General features: G+C 38.2%; 1 protein-coding gene across 1 annotated transcript in view; it reads right to left on the minus strand.

Moving 5' to 3' along the window:
- Nucleotides 1-13,282, minus strand: part of GABRG3 (gamma-aminobutyric acid type A receptor subunit gamma3) — a 335,936-nt gene that overhangs the window by 42,082 nt on the left and 280,572 nt on the right. Inside the window, exon 6 of the mRNA XM_074816909.1 lies at nucleotides 5,771-5,908. Coding sequence (XP_074673010.1) covers nucleotides 5,771-5,908 — 138 coding nt within the window. The remainder of the gene's footprint in view (nucleotides 1-5,770; nucleotides 5,909-13,282) is intronic.

Genomic DNA, 13,282 nt, shown 5'->3' on the forward strand with positions numbered 1-13,282 from the left:
TCGAGATTATATGATACCATGGATGAAAGAGGCAAAGCTCCTGCAATGACAGGTAGGCAAAAATAGGCAGTTTTCAAATTATGTGGTGCATTTATCTGAGTCTCCACTTGTCTGCTTTGGGATGCCATCCGATTAAAGGCAGTCTGTGCAGCACAGCCAGCTGAGGTAGTGTGTGTTGGATCCCACTGACTTTGGTATTTGAGGGAAAAAACCCACCAAAATTCATGTTCGTCCTGGGAAGAAGGCACAGATGACAAGCACTCTCTGATGTGCCATCAGGACTCAGTGGGACATTAAAAAATGTCAAAGACTTTAAAAATCAAAATTTTTGTGGATATTTGTGAAATAAATATCTTCAGATCAGTTAGCTGGCACAGGAGAGGTTGTGACGGTATCACATCATTAAAACCAAACATGCACAGACACAAACACATTCAGTAACTATGGCATCTTATGCATTTTTTTCCACTCATTGTCAGGGCTGTGAATGTACCAACAGGCTCCAGTTGCCCTGATCAACCTGTGACCATACTTCCCTTGTGATCCCTTCCCCAAGCTGAGGGTCTTAGCTGCCTTCTGCCAACCCTGGCCTTGCCTTGCCAACTTGATGTCTGGGCTGGGTGGTGGTCCTGCCCCATCAACACAGACCTACGGGGTGATGGCTGGACTGCTGTCTGAACCCCAGACTGCCACTGAGTAGCTTGGCTCATCTTGTTTGGGTACAAGTCGAGGGCCCTCTCTGCCTACAGCTAAGTGATCTGGGAGAATTTAACAGTGAAAAGTAAGCAGAAGTGCGGATATTGAAATGTTTTCTCAAGTCAACTGTTCTTTGTAGTAGAAGAGCTAGGTACATGAGCATCTCTTCCTCTGGATAAATCTCTGGGAGTGTGTTGGTCTTCTGACAAAGTCAAGGAGCATCAGCTAATGCATGTTTCCACCTGAACCATCCCTTGACTTGATGGGGGTTCTCCAGTGAAATCTGGCCTCCTTATAAATACAAATCTATTCCTTTCTCCTTCTGTCAATAGTTATTTAGGTAGGTCTTTGTATCTTCTTAAAAGACAAGCTTTCTTATTTTTGTTCTATGGTAGTTTTTTTACTTGCCATTTACTGTGTCCTCTGCAGCAGAGTATGTACTTTCAATTGTGTAGTTATTAGCATTGTCCCAAAGAGCTTTATCTCAGTCTGTGACAATAAATATTAACCTTGCTTTGCAGCCCTGAGATATAAGGCTGAGAGCATCACGTAAGCTAAGGTACTTGATGAAACAGCAATTTCAAAATATAAAGCACAATTTAGAAGTCATATGACTGGCAAACTCTACTAATTGTCACCCATCTGTTGTATGTATGCAAAGGTGTACATTTTTATGGCAGTAGTTATGGCTATTTATTGGGTCTGGGTATTGATGCTTGAGGGTTATTCAGAACGTATGAAATAGTACTTTCTGTCTGGTTCTGTATATTTCATTTATAATGACCAGCTATTAAAGTTTTTAAGTAGGACACTTTTATGGTTTTTTTCTATTTTTGATGAATTAACTTGAACTTATTTATGCAAAGGCTCCTTTGGACTGCAAAAATCTCTCAGGCTAAAGGCATCTGAGGAACACAAATAGGACTTGTATGATATAAAGAAGTTTTCAAGTAAATGAAAATTAGATTCAGTAGCTACAAGATCTTTGTGTTTATCTAGCAGTGTAAAAAATTGAGTGGTTTAAAAAGAAGGCATAGACTTTTCCTGGGGGAGATGTCAGCAGAAAAGTGAAAGCAGACTACAACTTACTCCATGAGGTTTACTTGTGGATTCCTTCATGATTCTGTTTTGGGTTTTTTTCCTTTTTTTTTTTTTTTCTCCCCCAAATGTACTTGGAAAGTCTAGGACTCAGAAACCTGAAGTTTACTGAAAACACACAGGGTGCTTTTAAGGATGATGTTCTCTCTCTCTCATCTGTTTTCCTGGTCACCCTTTTGTTGGCTGATTTGAAGTTTTAAAATTTGAGAATTTTCTCCTTACATGCAGTTCCTCCTTTCTGCACAGCTCAATGACAGGTGGCTTAGTATTCCCTCTACTTTAATTATCTTTGTCAGAGTTATTTGACATTGTAGCAAGAAAAGTGCTCTTGCTATAGTATATGAGTATATCGACAGATGGCAGCCAGAGAATTCTTCAGTACTCGTGAATTTGTTTGATATCACCTGACAGTAAGAGCTTATTTAGGGTGTAAGATAAAGGTTCATGACCATGGCACCAGCACAGTGATTTCTGCTGTGTATTCCATGTAATCACCATATGCAATAGATATTTATCTGGTTGTGTTTGTATCTTAGCCTGAAATTCAAAAAAATCCTCAAGAAGAAGTTGAACACCTCTTCCAGATGGCAATGAAAACTTTCTCTGGATGCCAGATTATTGTAAAAGAGGATATTCTTCTCGAAAAAGAAAAGCACACCATTGTGGCAATGCTTTAACCCACTGCTGGTTCAAGGCAAGAGATGACAACAACTCTCATCTTGATTAGATTTCAGAAATACACTCTTTGTGACATCTGGCTTCCTACTTGTGTGCCTCTGAAATTGCCCTAGATTAACATAAAGGTTGTTTAGATGTCTGAAAAAGGTTTGGAAAGACTAGAAGAATACAAAATAGTAGAACACCTCTGAGTACTGAATCTAGTAATTTTGTGGTGAAAATGTCTACCAAGAAAGGACTTACGCAAATGCTGGAAGAACAGCAGCGTGTTGCTGTGTGGTCAGTGTGACCTCTCTTCATTTCAGACAGAACACTGCTGAAAATGAGCTAAAAAAGGCATTCATGAACTGGACACAGGTAGGTAATGCTGTGGCAGTTCTCATATTATAGATGAACACACAATTTAGTGAGAAGTAAAAGTTTCATAAACCAGCAGAAAGGTGTAAGTCAGATGCAAAAAAAAGATGTTAGGGTTTTCAATCCATCTCCTGATAGTGGAGGACTGCTCCCTGCAGTACATTTTCTCATATTTTGCCTAGTCTGCTTTTAAATGCCCTGTGTAATAGTAGTTTCCATAATTTCCCTTGGGAGGAAGAGATGATATTTAGTACCCCTCTTTGTCAGGAAGCTGCTGTTGGTATCCTGCCTGCTTCCTTTTCCTACCTCCATCTCATTACTCAGAATGTTTCCCTGTGCAGCACTCAGAATAACACTGCTCTTCCTTTCTGTCCTGAGTCTGTGAAGGGAGGACTGCTGGTGGGGCCATTATGGCTCCCGCATGGCTCAGGGGGGCCCCACACAGACCCAGAGGCTAGATGGTGGGTACTGTTCTCTCTGGGGAGCAGCCTGAAGTTGAGGGGCATCCTGTACCCATAGTGTTTTAGGGGCAGCCACAGCGCAGCCTCCCTCTCTGGGCAGCTTTAGTGTAAATTGACCACAGATCTTCCATTACAGAACCTGGCATCTCTTTTTTGACCACCTGTAGCCCTAGTGGCATGTCTGTAAAGGAGATGGGATACCTGTAGGCAGCAGCTGCCACCTCCCTTCATCAGAGATTGTCCATACAGTGGGAAGCAGCAGCAGCTTTGGGGGTTCCCTAATTCTCAAACATTTTGGATAGGGCTACTTTTCTTCAGTAAACAGGCATGTACCACAACAGATGCTTCTTTATTCCACTCGTTCACATATACTTAGACACTCACAGCAGGTAGTTGCAGAATTACCTGACATATTGCACAGGGCCGGGTGGGTTGTGCCCTGCCCTCCTTGCTCCATTTTGGGAATCCTTGCTCTATAACATGAGGCATACTCAAGGTTTTCTGATGCACCTGTTAGTTTTCCCAGTCCCGGCCCTGGGTTTGCTCCTGACAAACTTTACTGATGTTCAGTAAATCTGACCTTGAAAATACCTTAAACTGTAAAAACATCCAGAGAGTCTATTCTATGCAAGTTTAGGTCCATGTGCAAACTCAGAGTTTTATTTTTCACATCTTTCATGTATTTGTTGACTGAGAGCCCCTTCTCAGACATCTGCTGAGATGCACAACTCATTTTTCTACCTAATAACACCAGATGACAATCTGACTCATACATTTTACATTGTTTCTTCCCAGTTAGTTTCCACAACTGCCTGATAAGGTTGTTTTGGGGTTTTTTTAGTGTTTGAATAAATTCCAGCTTGCCAACAACTTTCTGCCACTGTGATGCCTTTAGGAGAATAGAAATATCATGTGATGGCTCCAGTAGGTTCAGTTCAACACTGTTATTGGGTTTTGCACTCATAAACATGGAGCAGAAGCAGCAATAGCAATAATAGGAAAAACATTGTGTCAGCTCACTCATCTTTGTAAGAATCGGGCATATACTAAAAAGAGCATAGGAAATATAATTTTCCTTGCTCCACATTAACCATTCGCTTACTTGAAGAAGACCTCTATAAAAATGGTTTTGTCCTGTGCAAAGGAAGAGTTTAATAGATCTGTTTATCAAGACACTGTCAACATCTTAATATGGCTGACTCAATAATTTTTCTTGCATGCGTATTTAGCAGTTCTTGATGCAAACTCAGGATGGCATCACTCCAAATGTGAGCAAAGCAGAAAGAGCAGGGTTTTCTCTCCTGTTCCTATGATCCCTTAGAGGCTCTATGTCTACATGCACAGATATTTTAATGATTTGGTATTTTGTACTTGACTGTTATCCACCAACTCCTGGTTCAATTTATGGGAAATCTGCACTCCTGAGAAACTTACAGACTACAAGAATTTGTATCCATAACAGAAAAAAACTTTTACATGTGCGTTGCTTGCAACATTTTGTTCTGCTAAACTACTAGCCCAAAATATTCACTAAAGCTTTAGTGACTCTTCATTATAAAAATTGCTATCCATTTCTGTGAATACATTTCTGACGTTAGTGGGTAGGCCATGACCCTACAGCAGTAGTTTCACAGATTAATAATTTTTTATTATTACTATTATTCACAGTGTTTCTAAAAGAATAACATAGCTCCGCTTACATTTTGAAAAAAAATAAATGAATTAGATTTTTCAAAAATTCACCACCAGTTAAGCAGAAGGTTGTTTCTAGAAGGTTCCTTCTGCAGCTGGAAGAAGATCTACCAAATGGTAATCACAGAGCTTACTGCAGAGTCATGTATAAAGTTTAGACATTGCTTGAATTTTATGAGAATTCATCCAGTTCAAATAATGTATTCTATTTATACATCTTTTTTCCTCTATGTTGCTGTTATTATAAGAAACAGCAGTATTTCTGAAGAAATAAAATAGGCACCATTAGATTTTAATTTTAATATATTGGTAAGGTCACCAGCAAAGGTATTTATCAGCTGAGAAATAGAGTGCCTTTGAAATATTAAGAAAAATACTAAACCTGTGGCTGAATGATTAACTACTATTGAAAGTGTCTAATTTCACTAACCCTACCATTGTGCTCAAAACCTTTATCTTAAATATATGATGAAAACTTATCTCTCAGTGCAGAAATGGCTTAATAAAGTTAGCTGAGGAACGAGAATGATATAGTAACTTCAAGTATATAACAAACAGCCATGTCAAGTTAGCATTTATCCCTTGGTTTGTGAAATTACTGAAAGAATAGAAAAGTTATCAAAAATCTAGACAAAGCCAACAGTTTTGAAGTTTTCAGTTTAGAGAATTTAATATGAATGTCGGTACAAATTGAAGTCAAATTGCACTTGAATGAAAGCCAACTTAGAACAAGTGTTTTGAAAGAATTTGTTTTCCAAAACAAGCACTACCATTTGTATCATTCTTACCTGCAGAGGTTTTCACAATTTCTGAAGTATTTCTGAGACCCATAAAGTCAAACTGATAGAGTCTCCAAGATTTCTGGTCAGCAGCCTCCACTGAGTTTTTCCTCCATCTGTAAATCATTTCCTCTTTAGGGTAGCCATCTAGAAATTAAAATACACACACATATATATATATACACAAATATATTGTATTTCACAAAAGAAGGTACTGCAAAACAGTATCTGTTCAATGATTTAGAGCTATTTGGGAACACCTAAATTTCTGATCTGATGCTTTCTCAGTGAGTTTGGTGGTATAATTCAGCTAGAGAGTTGTATGTCACCAAAAAAAAGAGTCATAATACAGACAAAACTGATTTTTCACAATCATTGTTTTTTTCCAATGGAGAAAAATTCTGATTGGTACTATCAGAAGCAGGTCTCTTCAGAGATGCAGTTGATTGTACTAATTTGAGGTCCAGACACAGACGTATACTGCTTTTTATATGTGCTCTAAAGAAGCTGTACAAACCTACAGAATGTAAAAATAAAGGGGGGACATGGGTGTCAGTGTAAGATGTAAACAATTGAAAAGGACAGATTGTTTTAAAAGTGTCAATAGTTCTAATATGGTGTGTGCTACTGTACTTCTGAAATGAGCTCAATACAGTGCAAAAAAGCAAAATTTGAATTAGTGTGGGATTTTTAAAGTGATTATGCCATCATTAGTTCTAAAGCTATTTAATGAGACATCACCTGATCTCTACAGCTGAAAAAGCTTCTGAAAGTCTTTCTTTATCAATTTAACACTCAGTAGTCATAATTAATCCTCATGCCAACATTTAATTTCCTTTTTGTTAGAGAATGGCATTTTTCAATAGAAGTCCAACAACAAATCTTCAACCAGCCCAAACCATAATAATAGACCATCTATAAAACAACAGCATGCCCATGCTAGTTAAAACCAGATTGTTCTCTAGTGCATAATACAATAAATTCTTATTCATATATTAATATAGTAGATGTAGATTACAAGGCAAATTAAAAGCCTAACAACAATAGCCAGTTAATATAACTGTCTCATCAGTAATTTTTTTCCCCATTGGATATTGATAAATGTTTATATTTGCATTGCAGAACAACTTGTCTGGTCATGGTGCTATTTTCTTGATGTTTTCCTCCTATGAGTGTCCTCTTCATCTTGTTTAAGGTTCCACCCTGCTGGGGCACTGCTGTAAGGTGTGCATGGCCTCATTTATCCCTCTCACTAACACAGCATGAAAAGTACCCACAAGTCCCTCAGTTCTAATCTGTAGAAAATTACTATGTGCTAATTCAAAATGTCACATTTGTATATTTCCCTTCAATGTAAATAAAGAAATAACCCATGAAGGACCCGGCTGGGTAACAAACACAAGCCCTGCCATTCTCCGTGAGAACTCTTGCTGCCAAGCAGATTTCACTGCCAATTCTGCTCTGCCAGTCTGCGAGATTGATCTAAAGGTTAATTTTTTTTGGCTGGCAGATTATGTCAGAGGATGCAGAGGTACAGTGAAAGAAGTCAAGCTTTGCAGGGCCTCTGAGCCTTAGCCCCACATCCTCGGAAATCTTGAGCCTGGCTCCTATTTGACTGAGACCTCTGATCACTTTTCCAACCAAATAATGCCTTTCTCTAATGGAAAGACCTATATTTTATCTCAGGAGACTTTTCAAATTGGCTTCATCCATGGGGTCTCTGATATCTTTTCCCAGCAGTTCAGGGGGGGAAGAAGCATCAGATGGCCTCCTCAGCATGCTGTGGCTACTGTATCCTCAAGCTGGGCAGTGGTGGCAGAACCTTCCCTTCCCCACAAAGCAGTGTCAGGACCAGAGAGGGGGCTGCCATGCAGTCTGGGTCTTAATCCTACTTCCTGATTTGCCTCCTGATGTGGAGGAAAGGAAACCCTTGTGCTGTTGCATCAACTCCCTCTGCAGAATTTATGGCCCCAAGTGCTAATCTGCAGGTTTTGTAGCAGGCAGTAGATGGGGCCCCTTTTCTTAAGTAAATTTCACCGTAATCATTGCAAGTAAAAATGTTTCAAATAACCAGGAAGTAATAAAGATTTTTTTTATGATACATTATTTTAAATTGATTCAAAATGAACTTTTAACAATTATTTCCAAATTTTACTGAAAAAATCATATCATTTAGCTTGAATTCAATTTCTTCCTGATTTTTTTGGTTTTTTTCATCCCATTGCCACCCTACCAAAAATCCATTACACTGTCAGTAAGCTTGAAAACTTGTTATCATGTTATCCAAGGCATAGCTGTTTATCCTAGCATGACCAGCATGTAGTCAGAACAAGTTCATGAGACTCTCATCCTTCAGGATTTTTCCCATATTTTTGACTAAGAAGAGACAGATTCAATTTCAGAATAATTGCTTTTGGTATTATTCATCATAATTAAATAGTAAGCAACTAACTTCAGGTGACCATCATGCTCTTTTAATAGTAGTCCCCTTAATTCACAGTCTCTGGCATCTGATCGTACAATGGTTGGGTTACGTACATCAAAGGAGATAAGTACTAGTGATTCAATGGGAGTTGTTGCAACCTGTTAAATAACTGCTATTATGTTCTGCTCCAGTGCCATGTGACTTCACTTTTCATTTAAAAGATGTAATATTTCTTATGGAATAGTGACATATCTACATGGACAGTATATCACTCCTAGGATTCATTTAACTTGCTGAATGGACTATCCATTATGGTTCTTCTTTCAGTGATATCCAATATTCCTTGTATACAGCCTAATTGCTTCTAACCATCTAAATGCTTCATTTTCAAAAGTATTGGAACTGGAGACTTCAGTACTTCCACAAGAAAATGCAACCTCTGCTGTTCAGCCTGCAAGACAACTGAGAGTGTATTATCTATGGAAATGTCTGTTTTCTTTCACTTCCTCAGCATGACAGATGGCTGCAAATTACCTTAAATTCTTGACCTTGTGGCTTCAAGTCATCCACTCTGAACAAATTGCTATCAATCAAGTGTATTTACCCTGACAGGTTTCTTTAGGTTATGCAAGAGTGTCCATACTGCAGCAGGGCAAGGCTCCGGGAGGTTCTGGAGGCTTTCCAGCAGGTGCTGGTAAGATGGCAAAGGGGATGGCATGGGAAGAAGGCAACCTCAAAAACTAGGTGTGTGTTTTGTGTTACCACCATCCAAGTTCTGGCAACCTGCAACTCAGGAGCTTCTCGAACAAAGTCTGTGTCAACACCTTTGTTTTCCCTCCCATTAATTTACTTGATTGCCTTTACATTCTCCTATTTTTTTGCCTGATGGTTATTTTGCGGGCTGTGCTCTAGCTATCAACATATTCTGCAGGTTTTAGATTTATATACTACCATGCCAAAGACTTTTAGAGATCACGTTGACCATTTGGCTTTTTCTAGGACTGGTAATACACGCCTTTGTAAAATTAAGTCAAGAACAAATTTAGTTAAAGTTATTTCTTTAAGACCCCAGTAGAAAGTATCCATGTAATACCTTTTGTTTACTTTCACCAAACATACTTAATGGCTCATCCAGTTAACACAAATGATCAGTATCTTTGTTGCATTTTCAAAGTGTACCACTGACTTTAACTTCAATAATGCAAACATGGATAAAGAATAAATGCACTTTTTGCTGGTTTGGAGGTGAACCCATTATAACAGAAAGCCAAATTGTCATGACAACCTGTGAGATTCTGTGGATTTTGTTTTATTTCCTTTTTGTTATTGGAATAATTGAACTCATGTTATCACATCTCACATCACCTCCATATAATTTATAACTGACAGGTTAAAAATATTTAAAATTCATTCTTCATGTTCATACTGCTTCACTTTCTAAGGAGACTGAGTGATTTGTGCAGAAGTCTCCATCAAACTGCTGGAAGAATGGTCAAGGCCAGACATCTCTGGGCTGGATGAGAGGCACATGCAATCACAAGACAGCTGTGAGAATTGGTGTCAAGTGGTCCTGAAGAACATCTGCTGCAGGAGTCAACACTGATGGAAAATCTGTTAGTGCATACTGTCTTAACCTTGGTTTCCCCAATGCTGCTGTTGGTCTGGGCATCTTAGATCAATGTTTGATTTCTTTGTTGCGCCTTCTTTTCTATGATAATGGAAGTGAGTAGAGATGGAAGAAGATAACAGGTAGGGAGTCACGTCAACAAGGACGCAGACCACTTGAAGAACTAGTTTCTGTCTAGAAAACTTTCCTTAGAATTGTATCCAAGACATGGAAAGACAGAGAGGCATGGAAAAAACCCAACCTCTTTCATCTCTGCAAACACATTTTTCCCCCTCTGTGAAATCAGTTTATTTTACTGCTGGTTCCCCACATTTTGTGTTCACATGTAACACAGGCAGACCTAGCTTGTAGCAGAAGGAACACTGCAACAAGGAAGCTCATCTCCTTCCTAGCCTTGGAAAAAATTTTATGCTCAGAGCATGTGATGAGGAGTTAATGAAAGCAGCAGCAAAGCTGAAAATGTGAGGGAAGCAGTCAAGAAAAGATTGGTTCAGTTAAGTATCTTCCAGGGGGCTGATACTTGTGACAGGAGTATGTATTTGAAAGACATAGCTGGATTCTGGGAAGGTTCTGCTTTTCCATGGGTGTTAGATATACACTCAAAGTCAGGAGGAAGCATGATCTGAAAGACAAGCTGTCACCATCAGCTAGTGGTCAGAATTTACACTACAGGTATGGAGGGAATCTGGTAGATTCATCTGGTAGATTGCTGCAGATGAAGGTGGTCAGGAGAGGGAGGATGCTCTGATGCAATTTGAGGTAGGTGATGAGCAGCCCTTTCCACCTTACAGCCAGATGCTTCCAGACACACTTTACTTCCTTGAATGCCAGCTACTAAACTCTTATTCGGGCTAATCAGGGGACCTCTGTCAACACAACTGCAGTCAGATGGAGACCCCTGTCAGCACAGCCCCAGTCCAAAGAGGAAAAGAACTCCAGAAATGCACCTTTCTCTGGTATCGTGTTGTGGGTGACAAATCATATGCTCCCACAGAAGCTGTCTGCACTCTTTTCCTTGTTAGCAGTCATTATAAATGCTTCTTTGTTGGCAAGCAAGCTTTAATCCAAACTTCTCAACATTTTGGGGAAGGGGTTTCTCAGTGATCTATTCCTGTATCTCTTCAGTGTTTGTTCTTAGAAGGTGTGTGCACTTTTAACTAGGAAAATCCTGGAAGTTCTCCTATTAAAAATGGTACTGTCTTAGATTTCTTGTTTGTATGCACTTATTAAGCACAATTAGATGGCAGAAAGAGCAAAGTTTCAGTTCAACTAGTTTAAAATACAACAAAAATTAGGGGATATAGAAAATTCATTATGTCTTTTCAGGAGGAACTCATCAGGGTAGACTGAAGCAGAAGTAGGGAAAGAAAGTGGGGACATTCAATTGTTTACTTAAGACCTATGGAAAACAATACTCGTAATTTAATGTATATTGAGTTCTCTCTGTCCACAAATGAAGGTGACTACCTTTTTTCTCACTCACTGATTTAAAAAAAAAAAAAAAAAAGAAAAATGATGAGGTATTTTAAAAGGCAGCTGTAATAAAAAAAAATAAATGCAAATACTGTGAAGATAACTTTAAAACCTGAAGTGATTTATTTCAGCAGTTGTAGATAATTGCACTTAGGTGATAACTACAGCAATTATAAACGTTATTCTTTGCCCTGTTTGCTTGCATTAGTAATTGACACCTTATTAACAGTACATTACCTCATGAAAAAAAAATCAACCAACATAACCCTGACTGCAGAATAATGGATCTAATGCTGCCCTGAAGTCAAAAGATATATCTCCCATTGAAGAGAAAAAAGTTTCTTTACCTAAAACTGTGCTTTAATATAATCATGATATCACCTTGGCTAAGAACTAGAGGATCCAGTTACCATCATCAATAGTAATGCTTAATTATTCTCTTATCCAGGACTAATTCTGTTTTTTGAGTCAAGTGCTAGAACGCTGATAAAATTTACTGATATATTATATGGCAGCTTAGCTTTTGGGAGGAACTTGTGGCATCAGTGAATCTTTTGAGCCTTCAAAATAGAAAGGAGGAAAAGAGAAGTCTTGCTGCTGGAGAAGTCAGTCCCAAAAGAAGCTCTTGTAGGAGGTAATAATTTTCCTTGGTTTTTGCTGCTCATAAACAAATTGTAATCTTGGCTTGGAGAAAACAGAGAAGAGAATAGAAAGGTGAAAATGAGAAGGGAAAGAGAGAAGGAAAGAAGAAACAAATGAACAGGATTGGACTGATATGAGAAACAGAAGTTTTCCCCCAAAGATGTTTTGAAATGTGGCTTTTCCATGTACTCACTTTCTGAAAGAAATCATAGTTTTCTTTTAAAATCTAACAGATACTTCTCATGTAGGGGTGCTATGATTTTGTCACGCACAGCCCTAATAGTGAAAAATCCCTGTAACAAGTATCAGATTCTAAAGGATAGGTGGAATAGATTGAAATTACATTTAAAAACTAAGACAATTCTGTTGTGTCATCATACCTTTGTACTCTGTCCTTATGCTCACCAATTTCCTTTTTGACACATTTGCAATTAGCACCAAGAGTAATTTGTTTTTGGAAAAGGGTTGGTTTTATCATATATTGTCCCTATAATTACATTTTCTGTTGTTTTGCAAACGCCTTCACCTCTTCTGAAAAAAACCCAACAACCCGACATCCAAAACCAAAAGAAAAATGTCTCATCTTATAGCTTGTCTTAATGTTTTGCTATGCATTTTTATTTATATACTTATTTTTACTGTTTGCTTACAGTTTTATTTGTAAGACAAGTTTCAGAAGCCTCATGTGCAGCAGTTGCTTTTGTCTATCTGCTTGCATTGCTCTGGTCAGCAGATTATCTCACAAATTGTTCCAGTGGTAATTAAAACACCTGATAAATGTTCAGATTCCTTTGATTTAGCTATATTCCATTCCCATTCCTAACATCATTAATGGTTAATGGTCTCATTTCACCCCCAGCTTACTGGATATAAATTGTATCTTCTCTAAGTACAGTTCTTGCACAGATCAGTGTACTGAGGACATATAGGAAACATTTTCTAGCCATATACAGTCTTGTTCATGCTTTTTACAGAATGGATACTTCACCCCAACCTCCTGCTCTGTAATGTATGCAACAATGTGAAGATTTTACCCTCGGTTTTCTGCAATACCAGTGCCTTGCAGAGAAAAATGAACGTCCTGAAATCAGTTTTCCTCACTCAAGTTCTCTCCTGTTCTAAATAATTCTGGAATATATACTCATACTATTCTCCATATATTAAGTTATCTTCTTATAAACAAAGATGCCAGTAAGAGACAGAATTTAATCTCCTAACTCCCTGTACTGATTTTTCATTGCTAACATAGCTATTTCATAAAGATTTTGTGATGCTTCACAATTATGTGTCATTACAGAAAAAGAATAGTCAAAACCTTTATTTATAATGTAGTTTAGATAATTTTTGATAATGT

Source organism: Strix aluco, chromosome 2 (assembly GCF_031877795.1).
Source record: "Strix aluco isolate bStrAlu1 chromosome 2, bStrAlu1.hap1, whole genome shotgun sequence".
Taxonomy (NCBI): domain Eukaryota; kingdom Metazoa; phylum Chordata; class Aves; order Strigiformes; family Strigidae; genus Strix; species Strix aluco.